Source organism: Meira miltonrushii, assembly GCF_003144205.1.
Source record: "Meira miltonrushii strain MCA 3882 unplaced genomic scaffold FA14scaffold_3, whole genome shotgun sequence".
NCBI lineage: Eukaryota > Fungi > Basidiomycota > Exobasidiomycetes > Exobasidiales > Brachybasidiaceae > Meira > Meira miltonrushii.
In genome coordinates, this window is record NW_020289945.1 from 1,234,666 (window position 1) to 1,258,539 (window position 23,874).

General features: G+C 43.1%; 11 protein-coding genes across 11 annotated transcripts; 7 read left to right on the top strand and 4 right to left on the bottom strand.

Moving 5' to 3' along the window:
- The first annotated feature begins 61 nt into the window (after window positions 1–61).
- FA14DRAFT_190783 (uncharacterized protein) lies at window positions 62–991 on the top strand. The gene has a single exon (XM_025501819.1). It carries the CDS (start codon window positions 232–234, stop codon window positions 814–816), a length of 585 nt encoding a protein of 194 aa, XP_025353954.1. The 5' UTR covers window positions 62–231; the 3' UTR covers window positions 817–991.
- FA14DRAFT_125044 (Utp21-domain-containing protein) lies at window positions 923–4,153 on the bottom strand (the record flags this gene model as incomplete). Its single annotated transcript, XM_025496680.1, has 2 exons — window positions 923–2,929; window positions 2,972–4,153. The coding sequence occupies 2 exons, from the start codon at window positions 4,151–4,153 to the stop codon at window positions 923–925; spliced, it is 3,189 nt and encodes a 1,062-aa protein (XP_025353955.1).
- Window positions 4,154–4,380: 227 nt separating this feature from the next.
- FA14DRAFT_64272 (ATP-dependent RNA helicase HAS1) lies at window positions 4,381–6,212 on the top strand. Its single transcript, XM_025502618.1, has one exon. It carries the CDS (start codon window positions 4,443–4,445, stop codon window positions 6,156–6,158), a length of 1,716 nt encoding a protein of 571 aa, XP_025353956.1. The 5' UTR covers window positions 4,381–4,442; the 3' UTR covers window positions 6,159–6,212.
- On the bottom strand, window positions 5,965–8,184 carry FA14DRAFT_135971 (actin depolymerizing protein). The gene has a single exon (XM_025497014.1). The coding sequence runs from the start codon at window positions 8,039–8,041 to the stop codon at window positions 6,266–6,268; it is 1,776 nt and encodes a 591-aa protein (XP_025353957.1). The 5' UTR covers window positions 8,042–8,184; the 3' UTR covers window positions 5,965–6,265.
- Window positions 8,185–8,313: 129 nt separating this feature from the next.
- Window positions 8,314–9,963, top strand: FA14DRAFT_173429 (3-beta hydroxysteroid dehydrogenase/isomerase). The gene is made up of 2 exons (XM_025500480.1): window positions 8,314–8,490; window positions 8,564–9,963. The coding sequence occupies exons 1-2, from the start codon at window positions 8,455–8,457 to the stop codon at window positions 9,896–9,898; spliced, it is 1,371 nt and encodes a 456-aa protein (XP_025353958.1). The 5' UTR covers window positions 8,314–8,454; the 3' UTR covers window positions 9,899–9,963.
- Window positions 9,964–9,979: 16 nt separating this feature from the next.
- Window positions 9,980–11,231, bottom strand: FA14DRAFT_185300 (uncharacterized protein; the record flags this gene model as incomplete). Its single annotated transcript, XM_025501447.1, has 1 exon — window positions 9,980–11,231. One exon carries the CDS (start codon window positions 11,229–11,231, stop codon window positions 10,062–10,064), a length of 1,170 nt encoding a protein of 389 aa, XP_025353959.1. The 3' UTR covers window positions 9,980–10,061.
- A 526-nt stretch (window positions 11,232–11,757) lies between these two features.
- On the bottom strand, window positions 11,758–12,438 carry FA14DRAFT_114598 (uncharacterized protein; the record flags this gene model as incomplete). Its single annotated transcript, XM_025496062.1, has 1 exon — window positions 11,758–12,438. A coding segment is annotated over one exon (681 nt), but the record flags the coding sequence as incomplete, so codon positions are not given.
- Window positions 12,439–13,803: 1,365 nt separating this feature from the next.
- Window positions 13,804–15,507, top strand: FA14DRAFT_124389 (putative SUC2-invertase; the record flags this gene model as incomplete). The annotated part of the gene is made up of 2 exons (XM_025496641.1): window positions 13,804–14,912; window positions 14,994–15,507. The coding sequence occupies 2 exons, from the start codon at window positions 13,804–13,806 to the stop codon at window positions 15,505–15,507; spliced, it is 1,623 nt and encodes a 540-aa protein (XP_025353961.1).
- Window positions 15,508–16,473: 966 nt separating this feature from the next.
- Window positions 16,474–17,689, top strand: FA14DRAFT_190790 (uncharacterized protein; the record flags this gene model as incomplete). Its single annotated transcript, XM_025501820.1, has 5 exons — window positions 16,474–16,685; window positions 16,747–16,805; window positions 16,868–16,936; window positions 16,996–17,204; window positions 17,277–17,689. Exons 1-5 carry the CDS (start codon window positions 16,584–16,586, stop codon window positions 17,687–17,689), a joined length of 852 nt encoding a protein of 283 aa, XP_025353962.1. The 5' UTR covers window positions 16,474–16,583.
- A 2,699-nt stretch (window positions 17,690–20,388) lies between these two features.
- FA14DRAFT_64319 (uncharacterized protein) lies at window positions 20,389–21,273 on the top strand. The gene has a single exon (XM_025502620.1). It carries the CDS (start codon window positions 20,743–20,745, stop codon window positions 21,199–21,201), a length of 459 nt encoding a protein of 152 aa, XP_025353963.1. The 5' UTR covers window positions 20,389–20,742; the 3' UTR covers window positions 21,202–21,273.
- Window positions 21,274–23,102: 1,829 nt separating this feature from the next.
- Window positions 23,103–23,279, top strand: FA14DRAFT_104105 (uncharacterized protein; the record flags this gene model as incomplete). Its single annotated transcript, XM_025495699.1, has 1 exon — window positions 23,103–23,279. A coding segment is annotated over one exon (177 nt), but the record flags the coding sequence as incomplete, so codon positions are not given.
- Window positions 23,280–23,874: the final 595 nt, after the last annotated feature.

Consider the following 23,874-nt stretch of genomic DNA (forward strand, 5'->3'; position numbering starts at 1 on the left):
ATGAAAGTGAGCAGGGATCAAACCCTTCAATTGCGTGGAGTTTATTGCGTGAGTCGCGCTAAAGTGCAGACAAAGACGCACATTCAAAGAAGATCGAGAGTTTCATCTTTCTTACATTATCAATCCTTCTTCATTTTAAGCAAGGCAAGTGATGTCAGTCAATCAAAGCATACAACGCTTGCAGTGAAGATACGATCGATCACAACGTACATAAAAGGCTTCGGAAGGAGGATGGAAAGATCTTCCTCAAAGACATCTGCAAGTGGAATAATAGATGATCCAAATGCTGCTAGTAATGGTCTAGGAGCAAAGCAGAGGATCATTCCCGAAAGTAGAAGGGCAGATGGTAGTATACGTAAGGAAAGAAAGGTAAGACCAGGATTCACGCCCGTTGAAGATGTAGCCAGATTTGTACCTTCGAGAGTAAGGCAAGCAAGAGCAGACGCTGCTGCAAGTGGATCGAAATTGAGTACGAATGGAGTTGCAAGTAGAGAAACACGAAGCTCCACGGAATCGAAGAAGTCATCAACCCATGCTAAACTCGTAGGGCAGGACAGAAAGCCACAGATTGCTTCAAGCTCTCCTTCAGAAACCTCCGATGCTAACTCACACACAGATTCAAACAAAGAATTGCCAGGCAAGACCACCTCAACAAATGGCAATGTCAAACACATCAAAAAGCCTCCTTCATCAGACGTTCCTGAATCGTGGGATGACGATGACCATAGCGGCGATCAAGTTGAAAGAAAGGATGATACATCTGTAGACGAGATCACAAAAGAACTGCAATCGGTCAATATTAAGAACGGCATCTAGGCATAACCTCGTATGTAGTTGGACTTTGTAATAGTAATCTTGTAAGCATATGCAATTGCTATTTGTAACACTAGAATACAATGAATGCAACAAATCTCCTTCTTCTTCATACCAAAGGCATATCACGCACAAATGACAAAGTGCCCATGCAGTATTGTACAAGATCCAACAATCGATTGCCTTCACGATACTGTTCAGCCATTAGTGTTTTCATTGCAGTTCCCAATTGTTCACCTTGGTCAGCATCCTCTTCGTCAGTAGTGTTTGCATCCGACTTTGTTCCATTCATAGCGATCATATCTCCATGAATCCTTAAAGCAACTGAGACCATTGCTTGAACTGCATCATAATCACGATGTTGTTGTAAACGTCTTGTCATGCAATTCAAAAAGCATGTCAGATCTTCTAAACGTGCCAAAGAGCGGATTTCCGAATCCAAAGCAGGAGGTGAGAGTGCATTCAGATAGACAAACAATGCATCCATCTGATCATCCTGCAAAGCACCAGCTAAACGTTGAGAGAATTCACTTTGAAAGTCTAGGCCATTCGAGGCAAGAACTTGTAATCGTCTTGATTGATTTCCACTGTCTGTTTCCTCATCAGCCATGATCTCCTCACCAAGCGAAAGTCCGGACTTCCTGTCAATAGCCGAATCAGGACGGCTACCAGCACCGACAGGTAGGAAGAAAGGTGCCTTTTCCGGCTTCTTTGGAGCTTCTTTTGGTTTGTTACGTGCTTTGATGATGTCCAAATTCAATAGTGTCATCCATCTACTGCGAGGCATAGTACTCAAAGTGAGTAAGCCACCTTCTTCAGATGAAGCTTCATCAGAAACAAATAATTGCGGTTGGCTGGTGAATGTTCGTTGATATTCTGCTTCACCTGCATCCAATTCCTTCAACTTGGCATCCTCATCAGCAAGTTCATCCAAATCCACACCGCGCAAGGAAGGCAAAGCTTCTTGTGCTTGATTCTTAGCTGCAAGAGTCAGCACTTCTTGTTCATCAATACCGCTAAGCGGTAGATTCAAGTATTGATTGCGATTGGCCCACAAGAAGATACCTCGACTGTTCTCATGAACGGTTGCCAAAAAGTCACCCAACGGACTGAAAGTAATACTGATAGCAATCTCTTTTGTGAAAAAGTAGTCCACCAATCGGCTTGTAGGGATATCAAATGTTCGAACGAAGCCATCTCTGCTGCTTGCCACCAACCATCGACCATCAGGCGAGAATGCAATATCCAAAATCTCACCTGCAAAGCCTTGGAAAAGACGAACCTGTTTTCTGGTTTCCATATCATATAGTGTGATACTTTGATCGCTGTGCGTGCAAGCGAGTAAGTTTGATGATCGATGTAGGGAAGTCGACAAGGTTGGAGAGCGAGTCTGGATTGAATCGATAAGGTGACCATCATGGAAGTCGAAGAAGTGCAGCTTTCCGTCAGCTGTAGAGACAGCTAAAGTCTTGTTGATGGCATCACTTGCAATACCTGTAACTTTTGCACCTTTTATAGGTACTACTTCTTCTTTCCACTGTACTACACCTCCTTTAAGCTTTTTGACCACCCTTTGCTTCTTTGTCGTACGGGTATCATATCTTCGACGATATCTTCCACTTTGAATGTTGTACATTTCCACATATCCGTCCTCGTTTCCGACCATAGAGAAGTTTCCACAGACACTGAGGTCTACAGCGGTTGCCTCGCTTTCTTCTGCTCTCTTATCGAGCTTGGTGGATCGCATTCTATGCTCGCCCATCTTATTGTTGCGTGTTGACCAAGATTGTGCAAATGGCAGACCGGAATGTACAGTGACCAAATCATCCCAATCCCGGGTTCGCGTTGAGCTATGGGCGAACGAAATGGCAGGCGAAAGTTTGAGAGAGATGACTGGACGGGCTATCTGATTGGCTTTCTTCTGTAATGCCCCTTGGCTTAATTCAGCACTACGACTATCACGAATCACGCTGACTGATCGTACACTGCGATCATCGCCACCCGTACTAATGATTGTGTTTCCTCCTTCTCCAATGTACCTGATTACTCGAGGAGGTGCACTGTGTCCTTCACGAGTCTTCAATAGTCGTGGAGGCGCAGTTGTTGATGGGACAGACTGACTCCCGCCTAGGTCTCCAGCCCCAGTAACCGTATTCACTTCAAAGAACCATTGTCTAACAGCATTATCGGATCCATTTGAGATTAAGAGAGGCTGCCCTTGCAGAAATTGAACACTTGAGACTGCTCCGGTGTGAGCAGTACGGATTGTGTGTGCAAGCTGGGCGGGACGGGCTTTCCTTCCACCTGGAGCGGGTGCTAGGCTGTTTTCCAAATCGAAAAGGATAATGTCACCTAGCCTTGTTCCTACTGCCATTGTGTATGCCATACCATCTGTCCTAAAGGACACTGAGCTTCTTCCCAGTATTTTCCCTTGGCTCACGTTTCCTCGAGCGGCTCTAGCATATAAGATTGGCTCGTCATATCGTATATCCATCAGTAAGACATATCCTGCTTCGAACATGATTGCCACGATATCGATTGCAGGTGTTTGCACAAGATCAACGATCGCGAAAGATTCCTCTGGGTCGACGAGGGCTTCCTCTATGTCCATATACTCCAATAGGGAAGATCGCTTGAATGTGTGTAGAAGCGTTGAATTGCGGAAGTTGTACAGCTGCAAATATCCATTGTCGCTTCCCAACAATACTTTGTCAACGTAGGTCGAGGGATGCAGAATCGCAGATGCATGAAAGGTATCATCTGTACCGACAATAGGCCTTCCCAGGTCAATTGTGCGCAAAAGACTCTTTTGAGCGAATGACCAAACGTAAAGCTTATCCTCCTGCTTTGACAATGCCATCACGTTGTCTCCGACTGAAAGAAGGTGCGATAATTGAACGGACGTCTGTCCGGCGCTGATTATCCCTTCATCTTCTGTCGTCATTGTATCTACCAGCTTTCCTCGTATGAAACAGTGAATGTTAGATCCACTTGCTGCTAAGACGGTATCCTTTCCACTGCTACCAGACATGATTAGCAAAGATCGAATATCATTTTCCACTGGTTCTCCAACAAAGAGCAAAGTCATTCTATCAGCATCCCACATCATCCATGAATTTCCTATGCATGTAAAGATGTAGATATCCGGCTTGACAGCATCTCTACCTCCATGTCGAACAAGAAGCACAAAAGGAACATCATCTGTCACCAATCCTAATGCTCGAAAAGGTTGAAATAGTTTTGCCCTTCTCGTAGTGACAGCTTTGCTCGATTGTCCTTTTCCTTGGACAGCAGATGAACGAGCCCTCTTTGCTGCTGGTGCACCATTACTGAGTGCCATCTTGCTCTGTCAGCCTCTTTGATGATGATGAGAAGGAGAAGTAATGGCAAGAATATTCTTCTTGTGGTACTTTACCAGTCTTGATTCTTTAAATTGGAAATTCTTAATAAACGCGCCTTTTTTACAAAAAATACTGGGCACGTGCTACCAAAATTTTGGGAAAGTTGGCTAAATTTTGCAGGAGTGTTCAAATAATAAAGTTGGAAGAAGATTGAGGCACAACTACTCTAAGCAATTCTTTACCATCATCCATCAACACCTCATTCGATTTGCATCAGTAAAGGTCAAGATGGCTGATAAAAGTGCAGCTGATGCGGAAGCGCAATTGGCTTCTCAATTGGCCTCAGATGTTGCCAATGCAGAAGCATCAACATCCACCTCAACATCTGCAAAAGGCACGGATTCAACAAAACAGCGTGAGCCATTCTCTAAGTTGGACTTGTCACCTCCTACCAGCCGTGCTTTGGAAACGATGGGATTCAGTACAATGACAGAAGTGCAATCTCGATGCATTCCACCTCTTATGGCGGGAAAGGATGTCTTGGGTGCTGCACAAACTGGAAGTGGTAAAACATTGGCTTTTGTCATTCCAGCAATAGAAATGCTAAGCAGGTTGAAGTTTAAGCCAAGAAATGGTACTGGTGCAATCATCATTTCACCTACACGTGAATTGGCGTTACAGATCTTTGGAGTGGTAAAAGAATTGATGGGGCATGGACATCATCAAACATTCGATATCATTATGGGAGGAGCAAATCGAAAAGCAGAAGCAGACAAATTGAACAAAGGTATCAATCTCATCGTTGCCACGCCTGGTCGTCTTTTGGATCATTTGCAAAATACAAAAGGATTCGTTTACTCAAATTTGAAGACACTTTGTATCGATGAAGCTGATCGTATCCTCGAAATCGGTTTCGAAGAAGAAATGAAGCAAATTGTGCGTATTCTACCTAACGACAATCGTCAATCAATGCTGTTCTCGGCAACACAAACTACAAAAGTGCAGGACCTTGCTAGGATATCATTGCGACCTGGACCGCTATACATCAATGTACATGCCGATCTTGCAGCCTCGACTGTTGCAAGATTAGAGCAAGGATATGTGGTGTGCGCTAGTGACAAACGCTTCTTGCTTTTGTTCACTTTCCTCAAGCGCAACAAAGGGAAGAAGATTATCGTGTTCATGAGTAGCTGTAACGGAGTCAAATACCATGCTGAGCTCCTCAACTACATCGATGTGCCTGTTTTGGACTTGCATGGAAAACAAAAACAACAGCGAAGAACCTCTACGTTCTTTGAATTCTGCAACGCTCCAGCAGGTGTACTGTTGTGCACAGATGTTGCAGCAAGAGGTTTGGATATTCCCAAAGTGGATTGGATTATTCAATTTGATCCTCCAGATGATCCGCGTGATTACATTCACAGAGTCGGAAGAACGGCCAGAGCAGGAAAGAGTGGAAAGAGTTTGTTGTTCTTATTGCCTTCCGAACTTGGATTCTTGCGTTTCCTCAAAGTTGCAAAGGTACCTTTGAACGAATATTCATTCCCGATGAACAAGATTGCAAATGTGCAAGGACAACTCGAAAAATTGATTGGCAAGAATTATTATTTGCATCAAAGCGCTAAAGAAGGTTTCCGAAGTTATTTGATGGCTTATAATAGTTATGCACTCAAGAAAATCTTTGACGTTCACAATCTCGATTTGACAAAAGTGGCAAGATCATTCGGATTCACAAGTCCACCTAAAGTCAATATTGCCGTAGGGTTGAAGAACACCAAAGCTTCTGCAAAACGTAAAGAAGTAGATGGGGAGGAAGAGGATGACGAAGAAGAAGTGACGGGCGATGCAGAGGCCGAGCAGGCGTCCAAGGCTGACATTAGAGGTAATGGAGCCGGACAAAGACGGCAATACAAAAAGCAAAAAGGTGATCAACGATCCGAAAAAGCACACGCAATACATAAATCGCAACAACGTAAGCAAAGCGGTAAACAATGGACCAAATGATCCTCCTATCCAATCTACAATTGTACTTATAGAACAAACAAGCTTTCCATGATTATATATTATATTGATCAGTAATTGCAGACAAAAAGTGATACTGAGATGATAACTCATCGACGACCAGGACGCTTTGGTCGAGAGAAAGCATTTGCGCCACCATTCTGCTGGGATCCAGCAGCACTACTTAGAGACAAAGCATCGGCCAAGAATTCCGGTGTTAGATCTTCTACATCTGATGTCTCTGTTCTTTTGACAATCTTTATACCATCGAATCCGTCTACTCGATTCGACAAAACAGCCAAATTGACAGAGTACAGCATCCTTTGGCGAACGGTACTGCTTGCTGGGCAAATATAAATGATAGCAAGGTGACTCTCTTGATTCTCTGACGTTTGAAGTTCAGGATGTGCGTAAAATGCATAGCTAGGCTCCTTCACATTGGATGAACTCAACGCTGTTGTCAGTCCAGATGGTTCAACACTTTGTGGCTCGCCAGCCAATTGCACTTCCTCTTTGCTCAAATCAAGCTTCAACACAACCAAATTTGCAGATGCTGATGATGATCCTGATTTGGCCAATTGAATGAGAGCTCCATCAACATCTGAACTCCATGCAAATCCTGTATGAGGACCTCCAGCGCCTTGTTGTGAGGAAGCACTGGATTTGTAGCGAGATTCTTCAGATTTCAATTCAGCCAATTGCTTCTCTCTTTCAGTCTCTAGTCCACCAGCTCCTTTTCCAACACCAATGCTTGACGTGCTCTGCGTAGTGGGTGTTGGAATGGCTTTCTCTTGCTGAGAATCGGTAGATGCTGGCGTGGATGATTTGAGCTCCTCTTCTCTTGTCGATGATGCAGCTGCTGATGAAGTAGCGACAGAAGCAGCGGCGACAGCCGGGACGGCGGTCTTAGATGCAAGCGAGATTGGTTCGGGTTTTGCCTCTTCTGGTTCGTTTGTGGCGCTTGCAGATGATTCTGACGCTTCAGTTGTTGGCTTCGAGACTTGCACCCATTCTTCAGCTTTCTCATCCTTGGGAATTACTGAGGTTGGCTCATCTTTAACTGGCTCATCCTGTACGGCAGTGTCAATTGATTTTGGTGCGGGCTCTGGCTCCGGAACTTTGACCTCCTTCTCAGCTTCTGGAAGAGGTTCTGGTTGGGAGGGCTCTTCGATTTTTTGTGCAGCTGTAACAGAAGGTTGATCAGCGGGGGATGGCGAAGGAGATGCTTGTGGGACAGCTTTGGGCTCTGCTTGAACGCTTGTTGCTACGTCTGGCATAGTAGCTACCAGCTTTGTTGGAGCGTTTGTAGCTTGAGCGGGACTGCTTCCGTTTGATGAACCTGAGCCTGCTGCTAAAGCTTCAAAGTTTCTGCGTAAGCCACCAGCATCTGTTCCTGCAGCCTCAGAAGCTGATTTACCCTTTGTTGATAATTGTGGATTTTGATAATCATGTTTACGTGAATTGCGTAATCGGGATGGGAATGAGAATTCTCTAGATGTTGCTCCATAGACTGTTTCGAGGAAGTGTTGTTCATTCAAGCCTTTGAATAGACTTGCTTGTGTGATTGAGTATTGCATCTTCTCTCGAACTTTAGCACCTTCTGGTCTGAATGCACAATTAATCCATTCAAATAAACCAGCGGGGCTTTTTGAATCTAAACGGTATAAAGCATATCCTGGTTTCGTAGGTTCATTTGCAAACAACTTTCCCAATACATCATCAAAATCTTCACGATCCGATCCTTTTGCCGGTGCTGACTCGATCAAACGTAATATGCCATTGTCATTTTGTACAAGGATTGCTCTTTCGGGATCTTCGCCTGATCTTCCTTGTGTTATATCGTCAAAGAGTTTCTTTAGACTATCGTCTATTGGTATGTTGCTCATCTTGAAGATGGATTGAGGAAAAGAATAGAGAGGATTAAGATTGAAGGTGGTGGCAGATGTTCTTAACAAGGATGTGTTGTTCTTTGTAGTGTGCAGTAGTTTGCCGTTCCTTACTGATTTGACTGTTGAAGTGCCTTTGTATGCTGCCAGCAGCCGTGGAGGAAATCTAAGCCAAGGGGGGGCAATTTGGCAGTGAGACAGATTAGACTACTCCGTACACAAGAAGAAGCTTAAACGGGCGCAGCGCAATAACCAATTCACCCAAAGACAGACAAGAACCAAAGAAAGGAAAACGGAAAAAGCGCAGCGTTGCGCGTGGGGGGAATTGATTGGATTGATTAGGGCTGAATTTAATTTTGCCGGTTCTTCTTTTCTCTTCCTTAGCAACATTGTTAAAAGAAGAAAAGATCAACATGGCAACAAGTAAGGCAAATGGTGCCAAGTATGTGGTAAGTAAAAAGGCTTTTATGTAAATGCTTGTCCTTTTACTGACTTTTCGATCTTACATACCTCTCTATTCAGGTGATTGGAGGAAGCGGCTTCTTGGGCAGCAATATCATTCAAGCCCTTGTCAATCGAGGAGAAAAGAACGTTCACAGCATAGATTTGAATCAACCTTCAGGATCTCTCAGCGTTCCTGGCGTTCCATTTCAATCTGCTGATATCACTTCAGTAGAATCTCTCAAGAGTGCATTCGAGAAGATTAAGCCAGATGTCGTTTTCCATACAGCCTCACCTGCAGCTATCTCACGCAATACTGAGCTATTCCGAAAGGTCAACGTAGGAGGAACTGAAAATGTTATTGCAGCTGCTCAACGTGCAAACGTGAAAGTAATCGTGTATACCAGCAGTGCAAGTGTGGTTTTTGAAGGAAAAGATTTGGTCAATGTTGATGAACGGATGCCTTACCCAGAGAAACATTTTGATACATACGATGAGACAAAGGCAGAAGGCGAGCGACTCATTTTGGCAGCCAACACTGATGAAGGCGCAGAAGGATTAAAGACAGTCGCTCTACGTCCAGCGGGCATCTTTGGTCCAAATGACCGTCAAGCGATTCCAAAAACAATCAACGTTCTAAAGACGGGCAAGCAAAATGTACAAATCGGTGACAATATGAACTTGTCAGACTGGACATACGTTGAGAACTTAGCACATGCACATCTGCTAGCAGCTGATAAGCTCCTGAAAGGTGCTCAACCATACCCTCGTGAGTTGTTGGCATCTGTTCATTTGCCTATTCGCAATGCAGGAGCTGCACAGCCAGACACATACTTGGAACGTGGAGTGCCAACAAGCGATAAAAGGCCAGACGTTGCCGGTGCAAAAGATTATGCACGAGAGATACCCAATACATCGAGTAATTTGACCACCTTTGATGGACAACCGGCAACCGATATACGACCAGTGATCCGGAACAAGTTTGATCAATTCTTCCATCTTGTCAATCCAGAAATTCCTAGCGCTGGAAATCCGATTCCGGAAACTGTCAGTATTGCCGAAGAGAATATTAAAGTTGCAGGTGAAATCTTTTTCATCACAAACGGTCAACCAATTCCATTTTGGGATTTCATGCGTGGTGTTTGGCGTGAATATGATCCTTCGTCTGTCGATCTGAAGAAGGTATGGCACATCCCCAAAGATTTGGGTTATAGTATGGCCTACCTTGCCGAATGGGCATACTGGTTCAAAGGAGAGAAGGAAGGTTCGTTTGATCGTTATAAAGTTGGATATACAACCGTTACACGATACTTCAATATCGAGAAAGCAAGAAGAGCGTTGGGATATGAGCCATTGTACAATTTGGAAGAAGGTATCAGAAGGAGTGTTGCCTGGTACAAGGAGAATGAAAAGTAAAAAGTTTCTCTCATCGCAAGCTTCATATCAGTTAGATACCAAACGCTGTTTTAAAATGTTATTTGTGCCACAGTCTAGTCGTGATGATGTACAGTTTGCTTGAAGACATAATGAGAATCTGTATCTGAAATAGTCTTTCGCCTGGAGGTATTTGAGGCGACCATTACCTGTCTCCATAGAACCCCGATCTATAGCCACCCACATTCATATATTCGCCCTTCGTTGTGACTTTCAAGTTTCCCTTTCCCTTTGTGGGCTTAGCCATCAATCCTCGACAATAAATGCATTTCATTTCTTGCAAAGGTTTTCCCATCGATTTCGCCCATTCGATTGCGCATTTTTTATGTAAAGGATTACCACAAAAAGCTTGACAAAAGATTAATTCGTTCGTCATTCCTTCTTCGAATTCTTCATAACAGATTGGGCAAAGGTCTCCATTTTGTGGAAGTCTGCGGTTCTCGTCTTTTTTGCTTGTCTTGTCATCGCTTTCACAGCCAATACCGTATGTTGCTGTAAGATAGGCTGAACGTAAACTTGAATTAGACGTTGCCGGATCCGGACGTGCGTTTGCAAAGATTTGTCTCAATTCATCGGAAAGTAAACATTTTTGATACCACAAATGACTATCTTTGTTTACGCCAAGGACACGTAAGAAAACAAACATCGTATGCTTGCATGGATTACCGTCATGTTTCTTCCAATCAGGACAATTGCATCTTGGATTTTGATCAATATTGACCGTATACACGTATCCAGTAGATCCGGTGACGACAAACTCTTCCGAGATGATATTAGTTCCAGCTGTCTGATTTGATGAAGAAGGTGAACTTTGATCACTTGTCGTTTGTTCTCGTTCACGATGCAAAAGGAACATGCGTTGATTATTGACACGTTCATTACGTTCCATTGCCTTGATCGATGGTTTCGGTCGAAATTTTGCACCTCTTTTTTCGATTTCAACTTTTGGCCTCTTTACACCCTTTTTGGGGGAAGATTGTGCTGTAGAACGAGTTTTGCTTGGCTTAGATTCATTTTTGAGGCTTTCACTCGCATTCCTTTCCACGTCCGGCTCAGTCGCAATTGATTCAGAAGATGCCGTTGCATCTTGACTTATTGCTGCTGCTGAGATCACAGCTACTGTGTCAGCAATCGTGGAATTTGATGCTGAAGCTTCACTAATTTCAGTAGCTTGAATATTTCCTGTAGCAGATGTGACTTGCGACTCTGTTGCAGGAGGATACATGACGCTATCCGTCATCTCGTGCTTCACCTCCTCTTCATGACCTTTGAAAAGATGTTGAAAGTCCATCGAAATACCTTCAAAGTCCATCATTTTCAAAGAAAAGATACATACGAGACTGTGATGGTTGCGGGCATGAAAAGGTGTGATGATCGCATGAAAGGTTTGTAATTTCGGACAATTCATTCAATTCAAACTCCACTTCTTCGTCAATCGAATGAATGACAATCCATTGCGTAATTTCGCGCACTCCGTTCCATCTCGCTCCGATCAAAAGAATTGTACAGTCATCGTGTCTCAACACAGATTTGGTGATGTGATCGAAACATTTATACATTATGTGATGAAATAAATTGATTGATGTACAGGTTGCTTCTAAGTCATGGGTAAATTATCTCTTTCTTCAAAAAACTTCATCGTAACTCTCATCTCCCTCGCTAGCAAAGCCGGCTACGTAATCTTGATATTCTTCTTCGGTCATTGCGCCGCTTCTTCTCATAGCCCAAATGCTACTCCAACTATAAACACTGAAATCTCTTGTCCGATCAACAAGAGATGAAGGTCCAGCCATGTTCATATAATTACCTTCTTTGGTGAATGTCACCCCTTCCTTCTTGGCCATATTTGCACGACAATAAATACAAGTCACCTGTTGGAACGATCCTTTGCATGCTTTTGACCATTCAGTAGCGCATTTCTTGTGCAAAGGATTACCGCAAGATTCTTCACAGAATACCAGATCCTTTGAGATTCCCTCAGCAAATTCCTCATAACAGACTGGACAGACATCACCTTTTTGTGGAATACGGCGTTTTCCCTCAGCTTTTGTGTCTTCTTCTTCATCTTCCTTCTTACTACCTGAAACAGCTTTCAAATAGGCTGATTGAAGGCTCGGGTTTGAATGCGTTGGATCAGGTCGTGCACTGGCAAAGATGTCTTGCAATTCAGAAGGCAGTAATGCTTTTTGATACCATGTATGACTGTTTTGACTGATGCCGAGAATTCGTAAAAAGACAAAAATTGTATGTTTACACGGATTACCTCCGTTATTCATCCAATCCGGACAATCACATCTGGGCTGACGATCGATGTTTACCGTATACACATTACCGGTCGAGCCCAATACTTTGAACTCTTCTCGCATAACAAGAGGTTGCGTAGCACTTGAAGAGGAAGATGCTTGTTGAAAAATTGTTTCTGGCTTCTGTTCACGATCCAACAAGAACATGCGTTGACAATTCACACGATGAACACGTTCCATAACCTTTTGTGACGGTGCTTTACGGAATATTGCTCCGCGTATCTTGTCGAATTGATCTTCATCTTTGATTTTTGAAGATGCTTTCGTGGGTTTCTTCACCTTTGTTTCCTTTTTCACATTCTTCTTGGTTTGGGTATTGGTTGATGAGCGTTTCTTAGATTGTGCTTTTTCTTGATTCTTTTTAATTGCATTTTGCTTTGCTTTGGCTTTACCCTTCATTCGCCCACGAGCAGCTCTGTCGGACTCATATGTGCGAGATGTCGACGGACCAGGTCGACTTGCCGGTGCCGTTACAACAGAAGTGATGATGCAATCATCGTCATCTTCTTCTTCCTTTTTGACGATCTCCTGCTTTACAGGGCTATGTTTCTCTCCCTTGACACTTTCCTGCTTCACGAAGCTGTCCTCTACCTTGACAGCTTCACGCTTTACCATCTCGATCACAAGTGACTTTAATATGCTGTGGTGGGAAGAGCAGAGTTGATTGTATATTTTTAAAGGCGGCGAAGATTTCTCATTTTCTTTGCATGAATTGGCCGCGAATCATGCGAATGTTCTCTCACTTGGTGTATTTTTTGGATTGCATTTATTCGTGCACCCCATTTCCATGTCAACCTTCAGCCAAAGACAATCAAAACGCCCTTTCTCGGAGGTTGACGGACCGATTAAAAAGAGTATCTTTTGTGATGGTGGCGCTTGCTTGATATAACTCAAAATATAAAATAAAGAATGCATGCATAATCAAAAAGTAACAACTTATCTAATCTTGTGTCAAGTTGTATTGTTGTGTACGCGTTGCGCGGGGAGACGGCTAAACACTAGAGTCTCGCTTGGATGCATTGCGTCTGATTCGGTGAATTGTTTCCCCCTTCTTGCAGATCAAAGCACACTGTCGTACAGCCCACTCCACAAAAAACTTACCGACGTGACCGAACAAAAACCGGCACTAAAACAAAGCAGGAGCACTTCATCACAGTTTTTGTCTGGGCTATAATCACACCGAAAGAGATCAATCTCGGGGTTTAGCTTTCTTTTGTCACATTTGGTAGGAGGGGAAGAACCTTCTTGCCGAAAGTGCAATTGACCGTCATATGCACCTCGTAGCGTCCTTTTCGGAAGGTCTCACAAGAGGAACATCAAGAGTATAAGCATCCTCTTCGGAAGATCAGAAGATCAGAAGAGAGGCACAGGAACAAGAATATGGAGAAAATGCAGCACTTCCGGAAGATAGACCGGCAATCCGACAAAGTGAGAAGAAGAAGAAAAAAGATATAAAGTGGCAATCGATGTATGCTAATCCCTCTTCTCTTCTCATCCCACCCCCTATCCCTCTTCCTTACAATGTTTGCAATTCGATCTGCTCTCACTCTCGCTCTTGCCACGTCATGGACATTGGCTTCTCCTATGACCTCATCCACTCTATTCACACGACAACAGTCAGACAGTGGAAATACAACAACATGTGCCACCAATAATGGAATCAATCCAAGCTCTATCAAACCAGCATTATACACCGAACCTTATCGTCCTCAAATTCACTTTTCACCAAGTACAGGATTCATGAACGATCCAAACGGATTAGTAAAATCGGGAGATACATGGCATATGTACTTCCAATACAATCCAAACGCAACAGTTGCAGGCTTTCAACATTGGGGTCATGCTACGAGTAAGGATTTGTATCATTGGCAAAATCATCTTTATGCTATCGCACCAGATTCAGACGATCAAGGTATCTTTTCCGGTTCAGCCGTTTTGGATGTAAACAATACAAGTGGATTCTTTAATGATTCAGTTCCTGCTGATTCAAGATTTGTTGCAATTTATACTCTCAATACTCCTACTGCCCAAAACCAAAATATTGCCTATTCAACTGATGGTCAAAATTACACAAAGTATTCTGGAAATCCTGTCATCTCGCTCAACACTACACAATTCCGTGATCCAAAGGTATTCTGGGATGAACAGAAATCTCGATGGGTAATGGCTGTTTCCCATTCGCAAGATTACCAAATTGGATTTTATGCTTCTACCAACTTACGTGAATGGAATGAAGTAAGCAGATTTGGACCTTCTGGTATTTTGGGTTATCAATACGAATGTCCCGATTTGTTGCAAATTCCCATCTCAGGTGGCGACAAAGACGGTCAAAAGGCATGGGTGTTGGTTTTGTCTATTAACCCTGGAGCTCCTCTTGGTGGCTCATTCATTCAAGCATTCATCGGAGATTGGGACGGTACCAACTTTAAACCTTGGGACGGATCAACTCAGATTGTTGATTTCGGTAAAGATTTTTATGCTGCTCAAACATTTTACAATGCACCAAATGATCAAGCTATCCTCATTGGATGGGTAGGTAATTGGCAATACGCAAACGCTGTGCCCACCTCGCCATGGCGCAGTTCGATGACCGTTCCGAGACAAATGACAGTTCGCTATATTGATATGAACCCTATGCACAAAGGATACCAAGTGACCATGGAACCTTATGGATTGGAAAGTTTGCAAAAGCAGTCTTTGACCAGCTCAGGCTCATCCGATTCTTCTAACAATAACACAACCTCAACTGCTGATGCTGTTGCCCCCGTTGCTAGACAAACAAATGAAAACACGACCTCTTCTAACGGTAATCAAACCGTAAGCTTGGATGGAAATGGAGCATTTGAAATTTTGGCAAACTTATCTTATCCATCAACAAATTACTCTGTCAATCCACGAGCAGAATTCCTAATTCACACCCCAAACCAAGGTGAATACCTCAAAGTAGGAATTCTGTACGGAGATCCAACAACGGTATACGTTGACCGTAGATTAGCCGGAAAAGAATGGTCAGATTCTAATCCATTCTTTACCGATCGATTCAGTCAACAATTCCACCCAATCACCACGGATAATTCGACCAAACAAATCGTTCGTGTTCATATGATCGTTGATCGTATGCAAAGTGAACTTTTCGTTCAAGATGGTGTTGCTTCTGCTTCAATTTTACACTTTTGGGATAATGAAGCTAAACCATCTTCTTTGAGCGTTGGATTGGGAGATGATCAGATCAAATTGGATTCTCTACAGGTCAACGCAATCAATTCCACATGGCCAACATGCCCGTGAGAGGAGGTAACTCTAAATAGAAAAGACATTCATTCATGTTTATTTGTATCAACCAATCAATCAAAGTTAGACCAATACGTAGAACAAGCTAAGAATGAACTGAGTGACGGTAGAGACTGTTAGGTAACGAAATAATAGCAGTTACATGTTGGACCGTTGGCGATGGGTGCTGCAATAGTGCCTGCTGGGCAAGATTTGTCATCGGATACATTGAATCTGCTCATGCTGTTTTACCATTATGGGAAATAGGAAGAGTTTAGTAAATATCACTTATCCCAGCAACTCTCTCTACTTACCCATAGCAAAGATTTTCACCGAAACCGCATTTTGAATCATTTTGTGGATAAAAGGAGTATTCGCTAGTGTCTCTGGTTTTACAAGCCTTCATGGTCATACACGCTGCATTTCCCGGTACTGGCCATGCAAAAGCAGAAGGCGCCATAAAGAGGACGAAAAAGGCAAGCTTGATGTTGAAGGAAAGCATGAGGGTAGAGTGTAGTTGAATAAGAAAATTTTTGGATGAGGTCGGAAAGAGAAAGTGATTTTTTAAAAGAAAACATGTTTTTATATCATTACCCAAAAAGAGTTTTTAATACAATCCGAATCCAAACATGTTACTCAGTTTCTTTCTTCTTTTTAGCTTTGCACAATACGGAGTCACGGCTTCATTATGGTGTGATGTTCTATTTATAAATGAAAATAAACTTTTCCTTGATTTTTAGGTGTGGCTTTCTACTGTTTGTTTCTCAAATCAAAAGGAGAGCAAGATGTGACGCCGAGTAACATTCTTCTTACGTTCCTACCTTCCCTGACTCATATGAGACCTGATTGATTAAAGTTCAGGACGGAGCCGATTCATTTCTTGTGAGAAAAAGGCGGATGTCGGTGTGTTACTTTCATTTAATGCGCCTTTTCCGTTTCCACGCGGCCGCACGCTTGGGCCCTTTCAGCCATCATTACCCTAATCGATAATGACGGAGGGCGTTCAGTACCGAAATGAGAAAGGTATACCCCGCGAAGTAGAACAACATTTACAACTCAAACATCCAACATGATCATGACAATACCATCATAACATGTCCAAGAAAGTCAAAAAGACAACTTCATTTCGTTCTTTACAGCATACAATCACACGCGATATACAGGATATACGGGATATCACTGTGCTGTACGACAAGGTATGCCAGCATAGCCACTCAATTGAAGAACTGATTGACATTTAACTTCTCCCTTCTTTAGGCCACTCTACTCTACGAAAGAGGAGATCATAGAGGGGCATACGTCTATTTTGACATATGGTATGGTAATTACGTCCCTTTTCTGCAAGTGCGGTACTAAATTGTCTCTTTCCCTCTTGCAGCGTCACAGCAAGAAAAGATGAGCCTCAATATCGTTTAAGCAGAGGCATTTGTGCATTCTCATTGCACGTGTGAGTATGGTTTCAGCCAGTCAGAGGGTGGTATACTGACTAGACCTAATCCCGCCTAGCTACAAACAAGCATATGAAGACGCAAAAATATCAATGAAAATGAAAGAAAGGGTGGAAAGACACTCAACGTCAAGAGAACTTCAAAAACAAATTTCGGATAAATTATTGAGCAGTTTAATGGCCGATCATCGAAAACATATTTCACGTTGTAAATATTGGATGGGAAAAGCAAATTTTGAACAGGGGGATTATGAAAATGCATTGAGCGGTAAGTAATCGTTTTAAATATATGAGATGTTTGAACAGGTCTGACAAAGCTTTCATCATCCGCTACATGTAGAATTCAACGAATCGCAACTAATCATGCCCAACTCAAAGGCTAGAGAGATGAAGAAGCAATGCGAAGAACGCAAAAAGCAAGGATTGGGATCGATGTACTATCACACGGCATCATCCAGGTGCAAAAGGTTATTTTGCGATGAAGAAAACATGACCAGTCAACATCAGCATTCGAATCGTCATCCGATCAAATATGCACCAGCATTTTCATCTACTTTACAACATCCACAAGATTCACAATTACCACATTCGATTCTTGGAACATATGCAGTCTTTGATAGACATTCATTTTATGAGGAAAAAGCGAGGTTGATTCAAAAAGCGATCGGCGCTCAAAGCAAAGATTCCGAATTACGATCAATGGCTGCCAGTAATGAACAAGGAGATGATGACTTGGACAGCGATGATATTTGAGTATGGGATCGCTTCATTCAATCTATCAGATCAACAGCTTTGACAAAATAATGACTTTGGAACCGGAGAATCTAGATGAGATTATGTAATGATCAAGTCTTTTCACATTTCATTCTGCTTGATCGACAGAATGTATTTAAGCGAAGCAGGACTGACGTAAGAATGAGCAAGTATGAACGGAATTAGCTCCAAGCCCTTACAGAGATTACCTTCACTTATTGCGCCTTTATGATTGACTGAACAGCAATGGTGAAGCATGAATTACGCCCATAGAAGCATGAATTACGCCCAATTATTCATTTAAATTCGGTTAATTCAAGATGATCACTTTCCATTGATGCAAGGAAGATGACGGCGTTTTATTCTGATTTTTACGCTAATGCAATGCATTCACCCCGTCATTCGTTTTTTCACTCAAATTTAGCGTCTTTATTAGATCATTGTATTCTGAAACTCACACTAAAACATAAACCCACAGATATGTTCACCCTATTTATCCAATCAAACATCCACGTTCCTATCTTTGAAGATGCGGATAGAATAGAGGGGACATCAGTAATACACGGACATGGCTAGGAGAATTAGGTTAAATTTGACTAAAGAGGCGATATATATATATATATATACAGTCTATTTATAAGCAATGAGGAGACATACTTGACAATTGAACCAGTATGCAAACAACAAAAATCCTATAGCTATGCTTTAAAGTCAGAACGCACGCAAGTCAAACCCCGAGTTGACAAGCGGAGAAATTGTATTTAATCGCAAATCTTGACAACAATGTTTACACTTCGGACAACTTCGGTATTTGCATCTTCGGGGTTAGCGAGAATAGGGTAAGCAATTGTGTGTTTGTTAAGATCTTCTCTCATTTTATTGCGGATTTGTAACGACGCCATCTCGGGCCTACGCCATCTGCAGGAATACTGTTCTTTTGGGGCAGATGATGTGTTTGTGCGGGTTACGCTAATTACGCCAATTTATGCTGCGCCGAGCCCCATGAAAAAAAGGAACTAAAAGCACAGCGCAAGTGCAACCGCGTGGTTCCTCTCAAACACACAATTGTAATTGGACGTTAGAGTGTTTTTATGCATTCAAAAGTTGAAGGAACAGCTAGTCAATAGAGCAACAAGGCCAGACCGCATTTTTCCCCCGGGTCAAAATCAGAAAAGTATGCATCATTTTATTTGCCGCGCACATTGACTTCACTTCTGCCTAAACTCTGAATAATGGATTTGATCCTATTTTAGCGTCTTGTCGGCCCGCTAATCATGAAAGTGTTCAGCATGAAAATGTGTTCATACCCATTCAATCTTTCTCTCTCGCTCTCTGCTTTGCATGATCATCACAAAAGCCCCGACCGCTTGCATAAGGTCCGGCTTGTTTCTTTCCATCCCCAGGAACATCAACTGCCAATCGCACAAACACACATCGCTTCCGATTTCGAAATCATTGTCTCCGTTTCAATTTGGCGCGAAAAAAGGCAGTGAAGTTTTGTCCCACTTTTTTCGCTACACAGGAGAGAGCGCATGTCTATTTTTGCATGCAAGCAATTCGATCTTCATGATATTGTGTTTCCTCCCCTAATTGTGAGGAAATTTGTTCTTTTTGCATCTCTAGTCAACGTCAACAAAACATTTCTTCCCTTCACCATCATCACAATCAAAAACGTCAAAAACCTCCCCCTCTTGATACACTCACAACAGAAAGGAAAGAAAGAACGCTTCAAGTATTTCTCAATCTGATACCCAACTACCCCCCTTTGGTCAGAGAAGCAGCTTTGGAGAAGTCACATTTGATCATTTCAACTTCTTCGGCCTCCGTTCATACGCGCATACGGTTATTGGTCGAATCATCAATCTTCTTTGGACACACAAAATTCGATTCGGTCTTCTATTATCCGAACTGAACGATCATCTCTTAATCAGCAAAGGCGCTCGATTTATTTGTTTCAATTAACGCCATCAAAAGAAAAACGCCAATCGATTTCTTACGCAGGAATCGTTGTTCACTCGATCGATCGAAGAAAAGGTAAGTGATCGCTTTGTTGTGTCTCCTTTCGAGATTTCATTATAGTTTGGGCGCTGGAGATCCCTACATTCCCTCGACTGATTTTGTGTGGCGTTTGGCGTCTTACGGAGGCGCTTTGATGTGAATACTAGAATACCGACGGAAGGAGAATTGGGGAAAAAGAGGTTGCATTGACGGAGTTGAGTGTTGTACAACACTGAGCATTTGATCACATGGGGAGAGGAAGCAATTATGATTCCATAACCTCCCCGATGTGGCACTTGCGGCAGACCGGCAATTCTTTTCATGCTTCAATTCTTCCTCATCACCTTTCAATTGTGTCATTCGAAAACGATGAACGTCAACTCAGTCAACGGCTCCGCCACTCTGAGCTTGAAATCGTGCGTGGGTCATCACACATTTCTGCTCTCGATGGCTGCTCGATCGTGCAGGACTTCAGTGTTAACGTCTTTTGATCCAACTGTGGCGCAAATCTTTGATCAATTTCTTGGCATTCGTTTCCATATCCCAAAGTGGTTTACAAGGAAAGCGTCGGTGTTTTGAATTGCGACTACAATACGCAAAGCTAATCGAAGTGCTGTCCATTGTCACAGTGCAAAGCATATTCCACTTCGTGCGATTGACGAGATGAGCGCAGAGAAAGACACCGTTGGATCGCTCGTTCTTGTGTCCGATCACACTTGCTTTCAATCACATGTGTAAGCTCATTTGACAATGACTTCCATTTGAATTGGACCCGTGGTGCTCATCAATTTGCATGCATACATGCACTTTCGAGAAAGCACATTCTCTTCCCCATCATTCTCCTGCCCTTCAACCAAAGGGCGTATACAAACACGCGCGGGCTGAAACCATTCAATAAACGCCCAGACGGGCCGCTAGCCATTGGCAAACGGCCTCATTTTCGATGATATCATTTCCTTTTTACAAGATCACAAAATCATCCGGAATGCTTCTTGTGCCTATGGCCAAAAAGCCGTTTGGCACAATTTCCTACTCTGCATGGATATTGAGATGAAATGAGCTTGCTGATTTTCAAAAAGAAGTGCATTGGACGAGTTCAAGCAATTTTCTCCTTCTTTGGGCTCATTTCTTTTCGCCTATACAATCTGGCCTTTAAAAGAAGGTCGTTCAAGACAAGATTTGTCTTGGGCCATCCGATACCTTTCTACCTTTTCTCTTTCACTTTTGCCCGTCCCCTAATCTTGTCTCTTGGCAACGATATTTTGCAAGTAAGTACTGACAATCCTTTCCTCACCTGTCGCCCAATCCTTTTTTCTCTCAATTTAGTTCACCACATAAAGACTGCTCTTCTCTTCCGATCTATTCGCGGCATAGAAATTACCGAATTTGCACAAGAGCATTCCATCTTCAGCAAGACAAAGAGAAAGAATTGTGAAACTTTCGGGGAATTAAAACGGCCTTGTTTTTCACCTTTTTCAAATCTTCAAAAGATTTCGATCGTCAAACAATCATGACAACCGTCATGCAACGACCTCGATCTACACAACCTGGAGGCGAAATGAACTCTTCGGCACAACGTAGTCATGATGATGCGTTTAATCGTTCTGTTCCTCGAATGTCTTCTTCCAGCAGTGCAATCACTCCTGGCGGAAATTCGTTCAATACAAACGACAATTTGGCCAACAACGATACCTCGAACGAAAATGGCGGAAGAGCTTTATCGCCTCCGCCGTCTTTACCAGGTACGTTCTTAGGTGGACATTCGGCAGAGATGGCAGGAGGGTATCATCATGGCCAAGATTTCTTTCTAGAACACCCCGGAAATGTTGGCAATCCATCATCATCATCTTTAGCTGCTGCTCTTACGCCAGGAGCTCCTCAAGAAGGCGCTGCAAATGCAGATAATGCATTTAGCACGTTAAACTTCGCTCGTGGTATCTTTGAGGATCCAGCGATTTTAGCTTTGGCAACCCAACATCTTGGTCATCGAATAGATTTCTCTTTGGATCTAGCGGGTGATCAGGATGAAGGTGAAATGATGCCAGAAGATATTGGACCGTTTGATCCTTCATCTTTATCAATACCGATTCCCTCATCCTCTTCCGCCGCCAAACAACTTGCCAGCATACAGGACAATTTCAATGCTAGCCTTTCAACGTCTGAAAGTGTTAGACATTCCACCTCTTACCCTCGTTCCCCTTCAACATTCTTGGCGTCCAATGTGCTCACTTCGAATCCTTCCATACATCCCAAACCCTCCCCTCTTCATCACATGGATCCTTCATCTTCTTCAGCCAATATTGCAGGATCAACGGCAATATCTGACATTGATTTCACTTCTATGGGATTGCTTCAATTTCCAGAATTGCCCGCTTCCCTTTTGGATCAAGCGCCAGAATACGAATATGTGAGTAACTCTATTTTCGGAACAGAGAGGTATTAATAGATCTTGACACTAATTTCGTTTGTGTTATGCCACGTCATACAGTCAATTCATACGCAAGCAAACGTATTTGATGCTGTGCAAGATTATTCAGGAGCAGGTGACGAAGAAGCAGCACGTATCTTTGGTCTTGACAACTACGAAGGTGGAATGGAGATGACCGCTGCTACTTCGGATAATTTGGCAGCGGCTGCTGCAGCTGCTGCCGCAAGTACGATGGGCGCGGACGATCTATGGCGTTATCAAGACGCAAATGCAGCTTTGCCTGATCCTCATTCCAGCAGTAGTTTCGGGGCGCAAAATTTGAGTTCAGCAGAAGGATTTGCGTCTTTTCAAGATGCACAATCGATGCTCAGCAGTTCTGAATATCCTTTTGAACCATCAACAGCGCCTACTTCTCGTGGATCGGATTGGAAGATCGATCCAAGCGTGATGAATATGGCTCTTGGAGCAGCAGGAACGATGGGAAATGCCGGTCAAATGCCAAACGCAAAAAGACGACGTGGTTCATTCGATGGTAGAATGGCCACTTCTTTTGTTCAGCAATCTTTAGATCCAAACGGTCAAAATGTCAATGCTCATAAGCTCAACGGTGGTGCAGTTGAAGGTCGTTCTGCGCCCCGTGAACCTGTTGTTCCTTCGCAGAATGCAGGCAATCAAAGGGCAAGAATGGCAAGTTGGGCAGGCGATTCTGGACGAACGGATTCATGGCCGGGCAATAACGGTCAGGATCTGAGTGGTGCATATGGCAATTTGATGACATTCGGTCAAGGACAACGTTTGAGTATGGGATCAAATGACAGCGGTACAAGCAATGCAAGTGCAAATGCAAGCGCAAACGCAGCCGCACGCAATGAAATGATTAATGCGATTGGTAATGTGATGGATGCAAAGATGGATTCAGATGGCGTAGCAAAATGTCCTTATCCAAATTGCACAAAAACGTTCGCCAAGAATCGAAGTTATAATCTCAAAGCACATTTGCGCAGTCATTCTCAACTCAAACCATTTTCATGCACCCATTGTCCTCGTGCTTTCAGTCGTAAGCATGATTTGGAACGTCATTCTCGTGTGCATTCCGGTGACAAGCCTTACTTGTGTGAAGCATGTGGCAAAGGATTCCCAAGAAGTGATGCCTTGCGTCGTCATTGGAGAGTGGAAAAAGAGTGCGGTGACAAAGCAGTTGAAATTGAAGCAAAACAACCTTTGCCTTCTTTACCACCTGGAGTCAATACGCCCGCTGCTCAAGCCAAAGGACCGATGCCCGGTATGATGCAATTCGGTGCACCTACAACAACCGCAATGGCTGGTATGGCGATGCAAATTCCTGCCTCTGGTATGATGGCCGCAAATCAAACATTTATCCCTTTTCACGCCCCTTATCCTGCACAAGCAATGATGCCGCAAATGGGATGGGATCCTGCTATGTCACAGGTAACACAAGCAATGCCACCTTATGGTGCTTATCCTGGTGTTCAACAACGCAAACGTCAAAGGGATGAATAGAGAAGCAATGACGCTCGAAAAAAAAGTGTATTACTTCATGGTTCAAAATTCTTGTTTTGATTTCTTTTCTCGATTCGTTTCAATCGCATCCTTTTTTTTCTCTCTCTCTCCGCACACGAGTATTGTCATGTATATTTTTATGTATTGTATCATCTTTTCTTTATTTTTAATTGATTTCGTCTTCAGTTTCTTTTTGTGGAATGATTCTCGTTGTGATCACGATCAAAAGCTGTTTACC

What these genes read in the sequence shown, in the direction of transcription:
- FA14DRAFT_135971 (XM_025497014.1), bottom strand. Translation starts at nt 8,041, where the DNA reads ATGAGCAACATACCAATAGACGATAGTCTAAAGAAACTCTTTGACGAT.
- FA14DRAFT_64272 (XM_025502618.1), top strand. Translation starts at nt 4,443, where the DNA reads ATGGCTGATAAAAGTGCAGCTGATGCGGAAGCGCAATTGGCTTCTCAA.
- FA14DRAFT_64319 (XM_025502620.1), top strand. Translation starts at nt 20,743, where the DNA reads ATGAGCTTGCTGATTTTCAAAAAGAAGTGCATTGGACGAGTTCAAGCA.
- FA14DRAFT_173429 (XM_025500480.1), top strand. Translation starts at nt 8,455, where the DNA reads ATGGCAACAAGTAAGGCAAATGGTGCCAAGTATGTG. An exon ending in CAAATGGTGCCAAGTATGTG is followed by an intron (nt 8,491 to 8,563) that starts GTAAGTAAAAAG and finishes CTCTCTATTCAG; the next exon opens with GTGATTGGAGGAAGCGGCTT.
- FA14DRAFT_190783 (XM_025501819.1), top strand. Translation starts at nt 232, where the DNA reads ATGGAAAGATCTTCCTCAAAGACATCTGCAAGTGGAATAATAGATGAT.